Raw genomic sequence first — 20,033 nt, forward strand, 5'->3', positions numbered from 1 at the left:
ATTTATTCTTTAATCTTAAGATATCGGCACAATCTGCAAGAAAAACGATCTTCTATTCACAAAAGATATTTGCTAAGGTATTTCAATAACTTAAGTTATTTGCAAAAATAAAGTGCTTAACGTTGTGTTTACATTCTTTCCACCCTATGTGTAAATCCTGAAAACTCCGTTGATCCTGCACCCTGAAGTATGAATACCATTTATTGCGTCAGTTGTACACGAAAGTAATCGGGTCCGATAGAGTTCATAATGTTCGACTAAGCAACGATATTCAGAGTGACATTTTTCATTTCAAAGAAGTTAATTGCTTAAAGTAACATAAATACTCAACATCAACGAATATTTTGCAAAATATTTCGTAAAATAAAGTTAAACCATAAAAAATCAGTGTTCGGTATAGTAATAGCCGAATCAACGTTAGATGTAGTCTGATAACAAAGCGAGATTCAAAATGCTCGTTATTGTCCCCTACCGGTGAAACCGGAGGGGCATTATGGTTTGCGCTCTGTGTGTCAGTCAGTCAGTCTGTCCGTCACACTTTTCTGGATCCTGCGATAACTTTAAAAGTTCTTCATATTTTTTCATGAAACTTGAAACATGGATAGATGGCAATATGGAGATTATGCACGTCATTTCATTTTGTTCCTACGTCGAAATTCTGGTTGCTATGGCAACAAATAAAAAAATAATCTGACTATGATGGATTTTCACCGGTAGGGGACCATATTGCTTGACAATAGTATTGTTATTTTTGTGTGACAATATATTCCATATTAATTTCCCGCCACGATATCCGAAACTATTAACGAGCGAACACGAGACTGGCTTCTGGCAGCGTCGGAATAACGACATAATCATGTGCTTTTTTGTACCGGTTTCACGGGAGGGGACTTATGGTTTGCGCTCTGTGTGTTCGTGTGTCCGTCAGTCTGTGAGTCTGTCACACTTTTCTGGATCGTGTGATAACTTTAAAAGTTCATATTTTTTCATGAAACTTTAAACATGGATAGATGACAATAATGACAGTATGCGCGTCATTTCATTTTGTTCATACGTAAAAAATTCTGGTTGCTTTGGCAACAATTATTATTTATTTTTTTCTGACAATGGTGGAGCCGGTAGGTGACATATATTGCTTGGCAATTGTCTTGTTGGACATCATCCACACCCGGTCAGACGGCAGTCTATATAACATGGATCAACACAAGAAAAAGAGCAAAGTTCGAAAGGTGACACCCAATAATCAGGGACTTGCTGTTTGCAGATGATGATGCTCTGGGCACCCACACCGAAACAGAACTACAGAGACTGTTGGACCGTTGTCCATGACTCATCATGCCGAACCACCCCACATCACCATCAACAATTATGAGTTAGTTACCATCAAGTTCACACATCCATGATCTACCATCACTGACGACACTTCACATCCAGCACATCCACTCTTCTGCGTCAGCCTTGTCTCAGATGGGGTTGGACAATGTGCATCAGATAGACAACCGTTGAATCAAAAAAAATCGTATATGGTGAGCTACTCTCAGTTTCGGTCTTTATATAGGTTAGATGCGACAGAGACTGCCACCACCAGTCGGTCTTTACCGCAACAATACACGCTGCACAATAAACCTACTGTAAAATAGTAAAGGAACATTATTCCATTTTCTCTCGAGAATAACGGACGCAAACGTCCATCTTTTACTTACTCAACTTGAGCGTATTTCCAAAAACTTTAATTCGTTAACACTTTGTATATGCATGCGCAGTAAACGTTTCCGTATGTTTACTTCCGGGGTTATCTTTGACAGACAAAAATAATAGTCAAGATTATTTGGAGCGTTGAAAATAATTTACGCAATAATATTTGCTTCACACGAAACAATGTTTAAACAATAATTATAAAGAATGAATGTGAATATGATCTGATAAAGTGAATTCTGTCCGGATTACCATTAATAAATACAACAGCAGTAAGTATGACAAATGTCAGACGTTTCCAGTTCCACCTCAAACTGTTTCCTCCCAAGACGTTTCCTTCCCAGACGTTTCCACCCCAAAATGTTGATATTTTGGGATGGAAACGTTTGCACTTTTATTTTATATTGAAAATGATGTTTTTTTTCTTATGGGCCTATGAGGGTAGTTTAAAAGAAATAAAAATATAAAATTAGAAGTGATACAAAATGAAAAAAGAATTTAATCAAAATAATAGATATAGAAAAACTATTGGTTTATTACAAATAATATTTCACTTGTATATGATAATATATAATTAATTTAGTAATAATTTTATGAAAAAAACTTTTAATACATTCATTACTCAAAAAATGTGTTAATGTGACCATATATTATACAGTACAGGCACCGTGTACTTAAACAAACACTACTCGCCGCAGTGTTCATCTCACTGTGTTCGCTTACCAATATGAACCGGCGATGTGTGTTCAGATCAAATATCGCGGGGGCCGTTGGCGCTAAGGCAAACACCTCGAATCACCGGGGACCCATAATATCTACCGCAGTGTTCATCGTGTTCGCTAAAAATAAAATAATTGAAAATAAACGTATTGTATTGATCCCTTTGATTTAAAAGTGATATGTATTTCACACCCATGCACACAACAGTTTTTCTGTCTTTTTTAAAGGCCGCATATTAAAAAAACCACGTTCGCACCTAGCTGTAGGATTCTGCACCTGGAGGAGTGTTAATTGAGTGTTTGATTATTCAATTAACAGTTTGAAGCCATGGAGAACTCATAACTGATTGTAGTAATTGTATTATCCTGAGTCTCTGGATTACCCGATACATACGTGTCAACTGTCTCGATTGCATACATGCAACTTTTCCCATCTGTATCCATTACTTGATAATCCCATATATGCCCGATATATATTTTTAAAACCAAATTATGGGTGGGTAATATAGACGATAAGAGCCATAAACACAAACGTTTGAAATTTGCGAAAGTGTCAAATGAATTTCGGCATATGATTCTATTTTAAGATATGATGAAATACTGAGCTCCCAATCAGGACCGTTGTATTGCATCATGCGTAAATCACCTGACACGGTTTGCACGCGTCGTGTACAGCTATTTTAGGTTACAAATTGTATTTATTTGTAAATAAAATTTTTGTAGTGGGTACCTCATTGAAATCAATTAATTTCCATTAAAAGTTTCGTAGTGACTTTCAACTGAAGTACCGGGGTATCTCGCGAATTATTTTGCATTGACATTTCCTCTTAATAAAATATAATTTAAACAAGCTGTATCGTTACCGTTACGCTGTATCAGTTCCTTCATTATTGAAACAATTATTCTATTGTATACTGACTGCACAGAAGTGTCGTAACATAGGGTGTTACAGGGCTCGCGCTAGGGGGCGATGTGAGCGACTAAGTCGCTTTCTTACGCCAAACGTCGCCTAAAATTTAAGAAATTGTAGATAAAAAGCGACTTCCAGTCTCCCTCTTATCGGAATTTGTTTACATCCGGTTTTCTTGATGAGGTCTGACTCAATTTTCCAATACACACTGTCGCAGCCTGGAGTGTGTCGCAATTGAGCTACAGGTAATTTGAGGTAAACCCTGCCTCGATTCTCCCAACCTCTGAACTTATCTAATCAGCGATCGATATATGTGAAGTCAGCATTCAAGTCACATGGTAGCTGGCCAATCAACATTGAGTTCGCTCACACATTATATTGGGTCATTCATGCGCAGACCCTGTATACTTGGAAATACACAGTTGATATTGTCGTCTGCCAACACTATAGCGGCCGATGGCAAACGTTGTATTTAAAGATAAACAAAAAAAAAGGAGCCTCACAATGAAAAAATTATTTCTAAGTTGATCACTTTACATTTCTACCGACTATCGATCTGAATTAACAAAAGGATGATAATTAAATAATTAGATCTATGTCGATGATGTTACACATTTCTGCATATTATCGTTTGAAATTAAAAGGTGATATTAAATTTGTTTTTTACCCACAAACTATGCTATTGTAAAGCAATATGTCAATTAAATTGTATATTTATTACGTATTTGCTAGGTTTCCGATTTTCATTTTTTTGCTGTCAAAGGATATGCACAATTTGTTTCATGTGCGTAACACGTACAATTTTTCGGACTGTAGTTTTCGGATACATTATTTTTTCATCGATTATAATTTAATTTCGAAGTTCTTTAAAGAAGAAATAGAATGAAGAATACAGATGGGGTGATGCAGACGGTGTGGTTTATCATATTTCAAATTGTATTCACATGAAATTGAAATTGGAAAGACTATAAAAAATAACAAATAATTATTAAGAAAGCATACACTACGCATCCCGCGATTTTTGCCTAGATCACCCATCACTGCGTTTGGGCCAACGTGGCAAATCCCGGTGATTCACAGCGAAAACACTCATACGGGTGATTCGCGTTGATTTCACTGCGACCATCTTGCGATAAAGATCAGCTGTAGAAACACTGCGAAACACCGCGATATCGCCGTGATTCGCAGTGACTACTAGATTAAAATTCCAACTTACAAAAATGTACATGTTCATGTATCAACATTATTGACGATCGCGAAAATGTATGACATTTAATAAACACTTTCTGATTGTCGAAATCCTTATACCCACCCAAACAGGATTTTTAATTGTTGAAATAACAATTGTCTGTCTTTTGGGCAGCATATAAGTAACCATAAAAATCCAGAATGCCGTCATGTTAAGGACAATAAATGTAATTTTGCATGTCCCCTAAGCTTTACACATTCGTTTGCAGATACATGTAGATGAAAGTTGCATAAGAATGGCAAGTATATGCGCACAGATCAGCATTTTCGCCAGCTTATATTAATTGATGAGTTAATCTAACAATTGTCATGCTTTGTTCGCTGCTTTTTATAAGGACTTTGACATGTTCGGATATTTCATGCCGACTGCCGAAATTGTTCTTTATGCGTATCGCAATTAGTTCTGCTTGTTAAACTAGGAATATTTCTGCATGCATTTTTGCACTGTTTGTTTATTGTTTGTGTACAGGTTCAATAAAGATTTGAATCTGTATTTATTAAATGTGCATTATTAGTAGTGGTTATATAAAGATTATGAGTTATTATGCAGCATGTTTATATTATAATCATTAACACATTCCTTTTGAAAGTAACATATGTGCATGAACGTTTGTAATATAAATAATAAATATAAATATATATTTATTGGTTGCGTGTAATAATTTTGATGAAATTGCTGTTTCAGGGTACAAAGGTGACCATTATACAAAGTTTCCATCCGACGATGGTAGTAATACAATTCTGTGGATAATAAAGTATATGTTGTTTTAGTAATGATGCATGGGCACAAAAAGAATTGTAATATCAATAACGTCTGCATGTCATATAATCTCTGATTGAAATGCATAAACTGTATAAAATTATGTATTAAAGTTACAAGATGATAATAATTGTCTTTGTAGATATATTGTCCTATATGTAATTATGTTGTATACTATGGTGATTATAAAACTTTTGTTATGTTCGATTACTCAAGTTAATGTCAAACAGTGATGATAATTAACTGTTCACGAGAATTTCATACCTGAACAGTTATAATCTCAACATTTTACTAGTGTGTTTTTAATTGATGTTGGGTCCAATTACATATGGCGGTTTTATTGTAAATTAACAAACTGCGAAAAAAAGTTATATAATGTTAGCATGCTTTGTTTACACTAGAATAGATCAAAAGACATCATAGAGAAGAGAATAACCAATGCAATTTATTGAGTTTATTTTTTTCGATTACTCAGTCGGTGACAAGAAATATAAGCTACACACAAATATCACACCTTAAACAATTATAATCTCAACACCTTTTACACTAGAATAAATCAAAGTACATCAAACAGATCATAATTAACAAATAATTACCATCGTTTCATTAACTCAGTTCGTACGAAAAATGGACGCTATATAACTCGAGGGTTATCCAGGCCAAACCATCAGTTTATCTTCTGTTTTATTCGCTATATGGAGTATAATAGTGTTTAGTGTTCATATTGGATTTTATATAGTTTCACCGCGTGAATATTGGATTTTTAAGTTATTGTGAATAAAATGGCGTTGAGGACACTAACCCGTCAAGTGACTCATTTCTTAGTGAAGTTTCATTGCGATGGGACCTTCATGATACGAAATCGTGGACACGTGAAGACCGACGACATTAGGAGCGAAGTAAGTACTACGTTGTTTTGCAACTTGTATCGTAGAACTGATAATCCCATGTGTCTCAATTATGATAATGTAATTACTGCTGAACATATTGTTTTATATATGCGTTATGTTGTTAAGAACAATCATGTACACCTATATATAATTATATATTTGATGTGCCGTTATGGTTATTTTGTATAATAACTACTATTTAAACACATAGTAGTCACCGAATACATCCCTCATTATTTGTTTGTTTCATCAGTATATCATTGTACTAAATATGTATGTTGTAAAGTATCGAATACTGCCGATGACAATTTTTATCAATCCTTTGCGCTTAAAAAAAGTTGTTCTGTCTTGCTAACAAGCACACCTTGACGTAAAACTTTGTGATTCGTTATAGTCACTATTAAGAATTTTACCAATCCTTTAGTAATACTTAAACCACTAATACGATATCCTATACAAAAACAGCTAAAACTTGGACCCTAAACGAATTATATTATGCAATCAAAGAGGCATGAACAGTATTACACCCTCATTTATTTGTCCGTTTCACATTTATGTACTTAAATATCTATATATTATATAAATTAAAATGTCGCAAAACAGGGGTTCATAATAAGACTCATTAAATAAATAATTGTTTTGATGTATCTTAACAATATGTGAGCCTGTGCTGTATCCCGGTGTTTAATTGCTCATTTCAAAACTGATTATCTCTGAGTTAATAATTGTATTTCACAATTTATGAGAAATGTACGCAAACAAGTTTTCGGTTGATTAAAACAACGTAATCCGTAAAAAAAGTTGTAATGCTACTATAGGACACGAACGGCATCGTAAAAGAAAATACGTTTGACAACAATGGGGGTAATTGATATTACGAAAAAATTTCATCTAACTTAAACAGCCATTTAATATCCGCCATGCACTTCGTTTGTATCAGGGCTTTGTTACCATTGTCACTTTAATTTTATAATTAGATGTATTATTTCATTACTGTAACTCGTGCTTTGCCAACCGTAAATCTTAACAGTTTTATGTCGCTGTTTTTTAAACTACATTTAGGCTTGTCAATTTTCGTTGCATTTCGTCTGTACTTAACAGATTTGCGAAGTGGTGGAAACTTTTCCCCCTTGACCGCTCACTAAACAATCTGCTAGGAATGTCCCCTGTCGCCTTGCCCTTCATTGCGACGCAAACTGGAGCCACTTTAAAACAGTGGTCGATGTATCTGTTGCATTGTTCGACCGTCATTTCTTTTTCCCAGAAGTTATTGAGACTCGCTTGCAGTTCATCTTTTGTTCGCGGACCTTCCTTTGCCACGAATCGTTTCATCTGATTCCAAACGAACTCGATTGGATTAAGATCAGGACTTTCTGGAGCCAAAAAAAACATACTTAATGAAATTCTTCGTTGGTGGTAAACTTTCACGAAATTGTAAGCAAATATCGAAAATATTGTTTTCGATCCTACTATGCGGAGTCATAAAGTATATACTGTTTATTGGAATAAAGCGGGAGTTCACTATGATTGCGCTGTAATCTGCCAAATTCTTCAGTCACGTGATAGCCAATATGGCGGGGATTTATCGATTATGTGATTGTCTATTGTGAATGGATTAATTGAAACATCCGTTACATGTATATGATACCAAAATAAGAGCGTGTGTAGATAAAAAGGGGCAGCGTAGGAGTTAGTGCGACATCCTAGTCTGATAGCGATCAATGTTTATTACTCAAAGTTGATTTAATTGCAGGAGGTCTAAGTTATTATCTGATACCACACTGTGACTCTCATTAGCCAGTTAAGATATATCCGCTGATAAGCACCCACCCAAATAACAATAAACTACATGACGCAATATGGAATAAACCACAGCGCTGGTAGCTTGTTAATTCGAGATTCGCTCATGATTGATATTTGCGAAAGTTAAGAGAAATCATTCTATGTGTGACATTACATTTAATCCAGATAATTCAAAACACTGAAAAGTATTTAGTGAACATTGAATATAAAATAATTACCATAAATTAATTAAGTATGATCCATGCACAAAACTATTAGCATATTATATAGTGTTGTGAATATTTCAATATATTGTACCAGCAAACAATATTACTCGCATTCACATTCTAATTTCCTTATACAAAAAATAGCATGTATCGAGTCTGTGTAGAAAACAATTAATTATGTGTGGTAAATATCCGCAGTTGAGAAAATAAATTGACAATTCAAGTTATGGTCTTTGTGTTTAAAACAATACGTGTGTGTTTATAAGTTGAATGGTAAGTGTCATTTTTTATAGCTGCTGTTTAGATTCACATATTATTAGCGGTGTTAATAAAAAAATAGTAGCATAAATAATCCGTGTATATGATCTAGTCAAAAAGGCATAACAAAAATGCGTTTCATTTAATATGAATAAATTTAGAATAAGGTGTCGCAATTTCAGAAAAAACTAAAGCATATTAATTTAGAATCCGTACAATGAGTGGTGTATTTCATACTTGATATATGCAATCCTTGTAGAATCATAAAAATAACGATAATATATTATAAATAAGATATTTATAACAAACATGATTAAAGAAGGAAAATTTATCGGATAAAATTATTATTATTTTTATCTGATACACTTTAACCCATTTATGCCCAGTGGACTCTCCCATTCTTGTAAATTGGATCAATTTATTTCCAAAATTAGGGATGTCTAGTATATTTATTTCTATATTTAGAATAATACTTACTGAAATTCCTTTAAGCATACAGAGAAGACCCAGATGAGACGCCGCATCATGCGGCGTCTCATCTGGGTCTACGCTGTTTGCAGTGTCCTTTTTTCCAGGACGCTAGGCATGAATGGGTTAATTAAGGTTTTTCCAACTAATTGTATACAAACATATATTAAAAACAAAAAATCATGACCTAAAGATAATCTTTTTATATATTAATTACCTCCCTTGATTAGAAAATTAAAATGTTGCAAGCCTTGACATTTAATATTAGTGCCAAACAACTCAATTAATGTACACGCTTATCGACTAAAGGTGCGATATTTCCTATGTATACCGATTTACCGAAACCTCCACGGCATTTACTACATGTATATAAATCAAATTTACCGAACTTGTCATTTACCAAAACCACAATAACTCATTTGAACAGCAAAAATTGCTAGGCGTTGTTTTTAACAAATCAAGCTTAATAAAAGTCTAATGGCGTGATAAAATTTCAATTGCATTCCCCAAGGTTCATTATTAGACACGACCTTATTAACAAACAAGCAGAATTTTTATGTAGAGACAAAGTCACGCAAATAATTTAAAGTATTTCATTTGGATCAACGACATTAAAGCATCTAACTGTTTTATGCATCAATAGTATTTAGGACAAAACTAAAAACAGTTTTGCTAATAACATAACATTTAGCACTGAAAGTAAATTGAACTGACGATCTAGGAAATACTGAAAGATGGATTATGGTTTGGTAGTATTTGCCATAAAACAATTAGTCGCGAAAGCATGGTTTTAAAATTAATCGATTAAGCATTAACGTTCCCTTTGCTCGATATAATGTAATTTGTATCTACCATCACTTGTATTAAATAGAGATAATAAACGAGTCGCGCACTCGGGAACAGGGTTTAAAGCACGTGCGGAAAGTGTTGTCCTAGACTAGCCAGTGCAGTACGCAGAGGCTAATCAGGGTCGACACTTTCAACCTAAACTTGATTTTCTCTAAAGTGGGACATTCTTTAAATACCATATAAGCGTAAAGTTCGTTATGATGAATAAGGATGATATTGAACGCAATAACATTAAGCTCCATTTTCACAGAGCCGCGCTCAAATTCAACTGTAATGTTTTTTCTGGATCCCCAATGAGTCTAGACACGATTATATTTTCCAATCAATATCTGAGCTCAACTTAATGTTGCACAAGACGCACTTTCGAAAATTCAAGAATAATCTCTAGTAAAGCGTGCACATTTAAACCAGTTTAATTAGGACTAATTAGCCACATTTGAGACGAAATTCAGAAACTTAAAACAAAGTAGCACCTGCATGTAAGTATAGCTCTAGATCGTGTTGAAAAAGTTAATGTGTGTATCTAACTACAACATATAAACGCATATTATTCTTACCGGACGGCCACACGTTCCACCAATTAATACCATTCTCTTCCATGAATCGTTTTGACAAGTTCGATCTGTGCTTCGGATCGTTGTCTTGCTGAAACCTATGTCCATCTGGGTAAGTTGTCCTAACAAACGGAAGCAATGTTTTTTCAAGAATTTGTTCAGTGAAGAACTTGCTGTCCATGATTCCGTCGAAAATTAATATAGATGTGGTACCTCTCCGGCTTATCCCTGCCCACACATGCACTTTTAACGGGTGTTTGGGTTTGGGAATGGACGTGCGGGCAGATCCCTCAGGTCTATAGCTTGTCGTTCTGTTGTTGTGAAGCTGAACAGAGCTTTCATCAGTAAAAATGATGTTATCTAAACTATCGTTTGATTCGATCAAAGTCTGACAAAAGTCTATCCTCGGTTGAAGGTTCCGCGTATTGACCATCTGCGAATATCTCGGATTACTATTAGTAAATCCAGCTGCCTTAATTAATCTCCGAGTAGTACTAAGGGAAAAAGTAGCACCATCTTTCTTTAATTCCCTGTGAATATCCGTGCTGGATTGATGGCAGTTGCGCTGCAATGAACTTTTCACTATTTCCAAATCGCAATATGACACTGACCGAAATGCCTTAGGTTTAGGGATAACCTCATCCGGATTAAACTGTCCGTGAACATATTGCTTTATCCAATATGACACAATTTGTCGCGATACAACAACACCCGTGAGTTCCAACTCTTTCACAATGACTTTTACTTTAACACCGGACTTGAACAAAGCAATTATCTTTAATTTGGCATCATGCGTCACTTTTCCCATTTTAAACAGAAGGAATAATTGAATAAGTCGCTATAAAATCGTAATGAATGAGTTGATACTATATCGTTTAACACTTGCAAGAAGTCTGAGACCGCAAGAACTGAGAACCAACATAAATAGCAATAGCAAATTTGACACTTAACTTGTATATTGTATTGCCCGTGGTTTGGGGTCGTTCGTTCAGAAGAGCACTTCTGATAATGCCTTGCAGATAACGTAAATAACATCATTTTGACACTTCACTTGTATATTTTATTGCTGGTGATTGTGGGTCGTCTCTACCCCGTTCAGTTGGGGTATTTCGCACAATAATGTGTGGCAGATTACCTTTATAAATTTTGACACTTCCCAGCATGTTTTATTACAGGTGATAGTGGGTCGTTCGTACCAAGTCCAGTGGGGTAGGACCAAATCGACGGCAGATGAAGCCGTGATTATCGCGGAAGGTATAGAAGCCGAAATGAAAGAAAAACTGTCAGAATGCCTTCAACAGTTTGAAAACAACAACAAAAGAAAAGAACCTTCGACAAATGACATTTCTAAACCTCAAAAGAGACAAAAGGTAATTATTAACCTCACATTTACCTATCAAATAGCCAGCCGATTTGTCCACTTTTTATTAAAAACAAAATGCATCGAAATCATTGTAACGATGCCGGTTTCCGTAACAGTATTACTGACTAAATTTTTTAAAGGGGCATTTTCACAGATTTTGGCATAACTATATAAAAGTTTGTCAATTAATGCTTTATATTTATATATATAGTATCACACGATATAACTACACCTATTGAACTTAAAAATCTCTAGTAAAAAAAAACAATAACACACACAAGCAATTGTGTGAATATGAAAGAACTTTTTTTAATTTTGTCCCAAAACGTGAAAAGGCCCCTCTCGTAAGGCGTCGTTCGCCACGCGCCACACAATACACACGTAAGGCCCATCATACCATACATAAGATAAACAAGAGGATAGTATTATAAAAAAGCAATTATAATCACGATTTATTTTCAAATACATATCACATACAAACAAGTCGCATACAGTTGAAATAAAACGCAAAACAATGTACTTGCGCATGTTAATGTCATAGGATGCGCACATATAACAAATATATTTGTATCATTGTTGTTCAAGAAATCGGTATACTAATCATCATTCTTGTTTTTAGACTGCCGCCGGCAAGCCTGTGGCACAAGTTCTGAGTCGGAGACCTCATACTAACGTTATCTCGGTAACCCAGGAACCAGCGCAAGAAGCCTCCTCAGCGGCAACGGAGTCAGTTCAACTTGCAGCGATTTCTGTGCCACCTGGTACAGGTTCTCGCGTATCCGAAACGCCGGAACCATTGTTAGAGGCGACGTCATCTTCAACTGGAGGCACGTTCGTTCCACCTTCAGTGGGACCGACCTCAGAGCATGTTGTTCCTCCACCACTCCCTGTTGGAGCAACATATGTGCCGCCTCCCGTTGACAAGACTGTTGTGGGAGAGGTTCATAGGCCGTGGATGTCTGGAGGCACGTTCATTCATTCAATGGGACCGACTTCAGAGCAGGTTGTTCCTCCACCACTCCCTGTTGGAGCGACATATGTGCCGCCTCCCGTTGAAGAGACTGTTGTGGGAGAGGTTCTAGGGCCGTGGATGAGTCTGTTAGCAGAGCCACTATCTGTCACTCCCACGGGAGCAGCAGTATCGTTGGATCTGTCAACGACACCAACTCCAACCCGGACATCATTCCTGGCAACGCGGCCGACCCAAACCGGATCAATGATGTCGATCCTGAATCAGATGATTGAAATGCAAAAGACCGATTTGCGAGATCAGGAAAAGCTCCGGCGGCAGGTCGAGTTCTTGACCAGAGGTTACGCGACGCTGCTGCAGGAAATGGCCTCAATGAAAGACCTGATGTCGTCCATTGTCATGGGCTTGTACAATTATTCAGTTACTTCAACAACACAGCCTACAGTAGCGCAGCCAACGATAGTGCAGCCCACGGTGGCACAGCCCATCGCTGCACAGGCCACAAATGCGCAGCCCACATATGTGCAGCCCACATATGTGCACCCCACATATGCACAACCCACAGCTTCGCAGCCCACATATCCTCCTCGTCCTGAAAGTGAGGCTATTGCCGGTCATGCCTTACTTTCAGACGAGGAGGTAAGGATGATTCGACAAGCTTCCCATGGCCCGGGTAATTTCGCTGCTCGCCTGACAAAACGGCTGTATCCTGAACTGTTCACTGCCGCCAACGTGAGGCTCCACTACAACTACCATGGTGGCGGCAGGGACAAAAAACAGGCACTGAGCCCTCGGAGGAAGGTCGCCATAAGAACGTATGTAATTCGTCACTTCCCAAGCATGAGCGACGAACAGAATTGGGGACACGAAGGCATCGTCAAAATGAATGAACTACTACGTCGCCCAGCAAGGGAACCTGCTGCAATGACGAATGAGATAGACATGTGAAAACAACTGTTCATTTTGTTTAATGTATAAATGTGTACATAATCTCGTTCCATAACAACCTATATTACTGCTAATGTTGCTAAGTTGATATAACTGTAAATAATAATTTATATATATATATATTGTATCACCTCTAAATGTTAGTAGTGTTCTTTCCAATAACAAAGATGCCACTAATACAGGTTGTGGAACAGACAACTGTAAATACATGTATATAATGCTTGCATTTTTTTAGTTTATTAATGCATTAAAAATGTGCATCTGAACTGAAAACTGTGTTACCAATTAAATTTATGCTTCAAATGCGTCATGTGCATACATATACATATATACACATCTCTTGTATGTAATTTATCAAGAACAGAAAAAGTATTTGTTTATGTTCTACATGAACAAAATAATAAGCCGAATAAAAATTACCACACGTTTTATAATTGATTTATTATTCGTCACTCGGCATGAAATATCCGGGAAGTTTTAACGAGTGCATACGAAGCAAACATCAAACAAACATTTAAAATAAAACATAACGATTGTTAGAATAACTCAGTTCATATAAACTGGCGAACAAGCAAAACTGTGCCATTTTCATACGCAACTTACATGTACTACTATCTGCAAAAGAATGTAAGGCAAAATGTGCAGAAAATTATATCGCATGTGTAAACAATTCGACGTATGTATATTATTATTCAGTTCTGATTATTTATTAATTCAGAAATAAATGTTTCTTGCGATCAATTAATAATTATAATATGTGTATTTGCATATACATTTCTGTCGTTTGGCTAGAATAACCGACGTTCTTACATTGTAGTAATCCAAAAGCAAAAATTAATACAGAGTTTAGCCGAATTGAATACTCTTCCTTTGGAGATGGAAACATGTTGCAAAGTAGTAGACTATGTAAATAGCATTTGAATCGACCCATCCTTTTGTAAATTATTTCATAACGTATTAAAAAAAAATTCACTGCGTTCCACTGTGAACACGGTGAATCACAGTGAATCGCGGTGAATCACCGCGGAGATCATTTTGATAACATTCACGATGATCAAGCCCGATTGCGGGTGACACTGGGTGATATTCCGCGCGAAATCGCAGTGAATTTTCACCCAAAATAAATAATGTCCACCGCGTGTCAGTGATTTAGGCAAAAATCGCGGGATGCGTAGTGTATGTTAAATGTCATATTTCAAACATGAATATTTATCTGGTCTGTTTTATTAATCTTATGTTATCTACTGCTTCATAAACATATTACATTTTTTATTATTATTATCTTTGAAATACTTTAGTCTGTATAATATGATATTTACATCAAAATAAATTGAATATAGAACTTGTAAAATTTTAGTTATTTATCTGTCGTGTCTATTATTACTTGGTTAATTAGAACTGCTGGAAAATTAAGATACACAAAGGAATATAATTATGTGTACTACAGTGGTATACTTCAAAAATGTGATACACATATATGTGTGTTGTAATGCCCTACATGCAAACCCTTGTGTCCGAGTCTGTCCACTTCTCCCTAGAGTCTCCTCACTTCTCCCTAAATCAGTGTCCAGGGAGAAGTCACTTCTCCCTAAAATTTGAGCCCAGTGTGAGCCCTGTGTTACGGATGCAATACGTAAATTCGAACAGTACTTAAAATCGGACACAAGTAAATAAATGATTTAATACTCTCTTGATTTCTTTGAAACTCTGTATTTGTTGTTTATAAGGGCAATGGCATTGATTAACACTATAAGAGTCAATAGTATTGATCATCTAAACGCTTTATTTACGTTTCTGACTTAGCGTACTGTCCGAATTTAAGAACGCATACATGTGCACATACATGTAATATCTACATGTAGTATATGATTTTCTTTTGTACATTTACATTTAAAACGCGTGAATGACTCTCTTACGGTGGCTGTGCAGCTTCGCGGTTATCAAGGGTGTTCCCGTTAACAATAACGTGTAATTGCGGCGATTTCGAGTGTTCGCCAAACACCGCGGTCAGTAGCGTGTCCGCCCCCCGCGAAATGTCACCCATCGGGAAAAGTGAACACCACGGACAGGCGTTTTTTTATAAGTACACGGTGCCTGTACTGTAGCCAATAAAGAACCATTTGAGGTGTTTCTATGATGTGTAATTTGCTTATATGTTATTAATGCCATCACATGCATTCCACCGCTTCCGTTATGTAAATGGTGGAAGTCCTTTTGACATCTGATAATCCGCATGTATGCTATTTTCTAATTCACAACACGTACAAATGTCAACTGTAAATCGGGTTATTCAGACCATTAACTCTGCCTAAGAGCTACTGTTATCAATGAATTTCTCAGCGAGTGGCCAATATTTTTTCCAGCTGTCAATCAAATTCTTCTTGGTAAGCGCATCAGCCAAACCAGCCCTCAGGCAGCCGAATACACGCCGACCCCACGTGAAGCTGTGTACAATAATATTAGCGACCTCTGCGCTACAAAGTTTTTATTCAGCAATCAAATATTTAAGTCCAAGCTTTCCCCGAGAAAGAATCACGTGATGATGTACATAAAGTCTAATTTTTGCATGATTTTCATCTGTACACGCAATACACGAGCAATGTTTATTTGTTGGTAGAATTTTCTTAACTTTCAGTGAATAATAAAATCTGGAAATAATATCGGATAAAACGTTTAATTATATACGCATTTGAAAATACTAAAATTGAATAATGTATTTTGTTATATCAACGGCCATAACACATAAGGCAATAAGTAGTTAAATAACGTATTTTGAGATTGCCAAACTATGCATACATATTGGTCTACATGCATGAATGACCTGACAAGTTATATCACCATTCGGAATGAAGTGTTCTCTGTAAAATTTAAAGAAAGACGCGTTTTTATACCCTGAAATTCGCTTTCACCTACGCAAATTTTTCTGAAAGGAAGTACATGTAACATTTTAATTCAGTCGTTGATCTGTCGTACTTACTAAATATGACTAGTGCTTTATGCTCTCAAATCGCGTCACGTGATTAACGCATGTTCAATGGGAGTTCTCCCATCCCACAATACAATTTGTATATGCACTTGCATAAAATGGCGAACATTTGCAGACGTCACTTTTGTCAGTACTTTGGTTTTGAAAATATCAATCATAATAATACTGGATTATTGGGTAATGGATAGAGTTGGAACATGTACGTATATTAAAATTCTGAAATAAAAGTAGGACTTCAAAATGTATGTCTGGGACGTCCACAATTTTAGGCTTGGAAGTCAGGACTTCCAACTTATAAAAGCTAAAAGAAGCGCTGCATTCTTAATACAATAAGGTGTTTCTTTAATTGGCAATTAGTAAATTTCATTGTTTTATATGAAATCTGAAAGTGTCTTTGATGTCCTTTGAACTTCAATAAATTTAATTTGCATAATTCTTTACACGTTATACAATAATGTAGTTTGTACTTTTGTTTTCTTTTGATAGCTACTTAAATGTCCTATGTGGGATAAACAATTAATATGAGGGTCTCTGAAATTGTATACATTTATATAAATTAATGTATGTTAAAATACATGGTGTTCCTTTCTAATATAATATAGGGCTTTCCCTTGACCAGAGCTCCCGGGTTTTGATTCTTGAAAATTACAGAAGACCCTTGTTTGACTCGTGAGAAAATTAAGTCATGCATCACATTTGACCGGGGGAAATGTACTGTCTTGCGTCAACGAGATCAAAAGTTGTTAAGACTAAGCGATAATTGGCTTGGGGCGGTTATCGCTTTTGGTAGATGCTTACTGTTATTGCCCATTTCCAATCATTCAAGCGCAAGTCCGTCCAGAAGGTGTAGTTTGGCCCATTTAGAAATCTAGTAATGTAATATAAATATTGGCTGGAAATATTTGAACAGGAAAACCTGGCACACTTGTAATAATTTTTACATATAAATATTTTTTTCTTTAGCAAATAATTAATTTTCTTCTAGTCCCATAATTCGGCACATATATTCACATTATAATCATTTTGTCAGTAAACTAGTGAGACCTTTCTAGTGTATTGATATTCATGGAAAAAAATCAAATTTAACAAAAACAATACCTAATTATCTTTACTTAATCCAATATAATCAATTTGGTGTGGAAAAGTCCACATGTATATTATTTTGGGAAAGGGAACATTTTGGGAGAAAACAGTTTGGGATGGAAACGTCCACAGTGAGGAAATGGTTTGGGGTGGAAACATCTGGTAAGTGAGTATGACTATGTCCAAATAATTAGACGTTATCTACTGATTACATCAACCTCATATTTATAGGAGTAGATTAAGAGCTGAGATAACTGTAATGTGTAAACAGCTTTTTTAAACTGTGTGTGGAATACATGACACACTTGAAACATGTGAGTTTTTAGATGGAGTCATTGTAAGTGTTGTTGATGAAATAATGGCAAAAGCAAGTTCTCCGCTGTCGCCAGGATCACAGGTTAACACATTTGTTGATGACCCTACCAGTGAAGACGAAAGTGAAGACGATATTGAAATGCCTGACTCCAGATCTGTTGAACATGCCAACAATATTCACACATCAAATAAACACTCTGCTAATAATCAGAGTGAAAAGCCAACCTCAAATAAGGAACGGAGCCCAACAAATCGTACTGACTCAGTTAAAGACACCATACAAAATGGAACAACTGTACCGCAGGCAGACAGATATGGATTCATTGGGGGGAAGGAATTTACTGACCCAGAAGCGTAAGATTTGAATAATTTAATATAGTAAAAAAAAAATATTTTATGATTTTGTGAGTAAACAATATTAATAAAATTATGTCACAAAGAGAATTCATTATTGCAATTTCAGATTTGTTTTGTTTATCATGTGCACAGATAATTTTTTATATTATAAAGCTTGTTATGTGTTATAAAGTGTAATTACCGGTAGTTAAATTTGTGTTATTGGTCGTCTTTCAAGTCACATGGTCATTTTCATCTGTGTATTTTTGAAATAATTTTTATGAACTGCTAATGCCTACTTAAGCGACTTGCTTACATTGTACAATAACTTAACGGATAAATAGAGAATACTAGGTTAGCGTTGAATAGGGAGAAGTTTATGTTGCGAGGCTTAGAACACCAGGAGCACGTGCCTTGGCGAGCGCTTCGGTGTTTGAGCCGAGCAACATTATTAACTTCTCTCTATTCAACGCTAATCCTAGTATTCTTTTTATCCCATTGATTTTTTTAACTTGACATTTAACATAAATAGATATAATAACAATAATTTTAATTTATTCTTTAAAGTGCTTAAAATTTAAAGTGTTTTTTTCACCGTTTTGGGAATGGGACAGGTCCCATTGGATTGGGAAATTAAAGTTGTTGTTCAAAATTGAGGATACAAGAGTAAACATTCTTGATCTATCTAAAAAAAAATATTATTTTTTTTCATATTCTTCCATTGGGAGTTTTTAGCTTTCATTTGATAAAAATATATACTTTTTATGCACCCCTTCGAAGAAGAGGGAGTATATTGTTTTGCTCATGTCGGTCTGTTGGTCTGTCTGTCCGTCCTCCAGATGGTTTCCGGATGATAACTCAAGAACGCTTAGGCCTAGGATCATGAAATTTTATAGGTACATTGATCATGACTGTCAGATGACCCTTATTGATTTTCAGGTCACTAGGTCAAAGGTCAAGGTCACAGTGACTCAAAATAGTAAAATGGTTTCCGGATGATAACTGGAGAATGCTTACGCCTAGGATCATGAAACTTCATAGGTTCATTGATCATGACTGGCAGATGACCCCTATTAATTTTCAGGTCACTTGGTCAAAGGTCAAGGTCACAGTGACAAAAAACATATTCACACAATGGCTGCCACTACAACTGACAGCCCGTATTGGGGGCATGCATGTTTTACAAACAGCCCTTGTTTCCATTGGGAATGGGTCCAATTACCGGACCAGATTTTGAATGAAAAAAAAACACTGATTTATATCTAACGAATGTAACCATGCTAAGTAATATAGAATGTATTTGTTCTGGTATGCAAAATAGTCTTTAAATATTTCACACAAAAATTGTAAAATGAGAAAAATATCACCATATGCCTCAATTCAATTTTACGCAGCATGCAAATTGTAACACATTGCGACCGTGAAAATGTTTTACTTTAATATATATAATTCATATTATTTTCGAAAGAAAATTATCAAAATCCAATATGGCGGCGATTGCTACTGACAAAATGATGTCAATGTCAACATACATGTAGTGTACATGTAGATTTAAACACAGAGTCCTTCTAAACATAAATTATCAAAAACACTATAGTCGCCTAATGTTTTCATCTATGCTGCAGATTTTGATGGTGTCTAGATCTAGCCTTCACATCCTGTTGTTTGTGAC

The 20,033-nt window shown here is 35.7% G+C and overlaps 2 protein-coding genes across 3 annotated transcripts in view; both read left to right on the forward strand.

Annotated features, from left to right (window-relative positions):
* Positions 1–1,760: 1,760 nt before the first annotated feature.
* The window catches only part of LOC127855479 (TBC1 domain family member 10B-like), a 66,594-nt gene continuing 48,321 nt past the window's right edge, over positions 1,761–20,033 (forward strand). The window contains exons 1-2 of one of the 2 annotated variants that reach the window (XM_052391111.1): positions 1,761–1,967; positions 17,942–18,379. In XM_052391111.1, coding sequence (XP_052247071.1) covers positions 18,069–18,379 — 311 coding nt within the window. In that variant the 5' untranslated portion in view covers positions 1,761–1,967; positions 17,942–18,068. The remainder of the gene's footprint in view (positions 1,968–17,941; positions 18,380–20,033) is intronic. The other variant, XM_052391122.1, reaches the window with a different exon arrangement.
* Positions 10,461–13,641, forward strand: LOC127857302 (filamentous hemagglutinin-like). The gene is made up of 3 exons (XM_052393740.1): positions 10,461–10,472; positions 11,536–11,730; positions 12,343–13,641. The coding sequence occupies exons 1-3, from the start codon at positions 10,461–10,463 to the stop codon at positions 13,639–13,641; spliced, it is 1,506 nt and encodes a 501-aa protein (XP_052249700.1).

Source organism: Dreissena polymorpha, chromosome 1 (assembly GCF_020536995.1).
Source record: "Dreissena polymorpha isolate Duluth1 chromosome 1, UMN_Dpol_1.0, whole genome shotgun sequence".
In the NCBI taxonomy this organism is placed as follows: Eukaryota; Metazoa; Mollusca; class Bivalvia; order Myida; family Dreissenidae; genus Dreissena; species Dreissena polymorpha.

Coding starts and splice junctions, on each gene's coding strand:
- LOC127857302 (XM_052393740.1), top strand. Junction 11,731..12,342: donor AACCTCAAAAGAGACAAAAG/GTAATTATTAAC, acceptor TCTTGTTTTTAG/ACTGCCGCCGGCAAGCCTGT.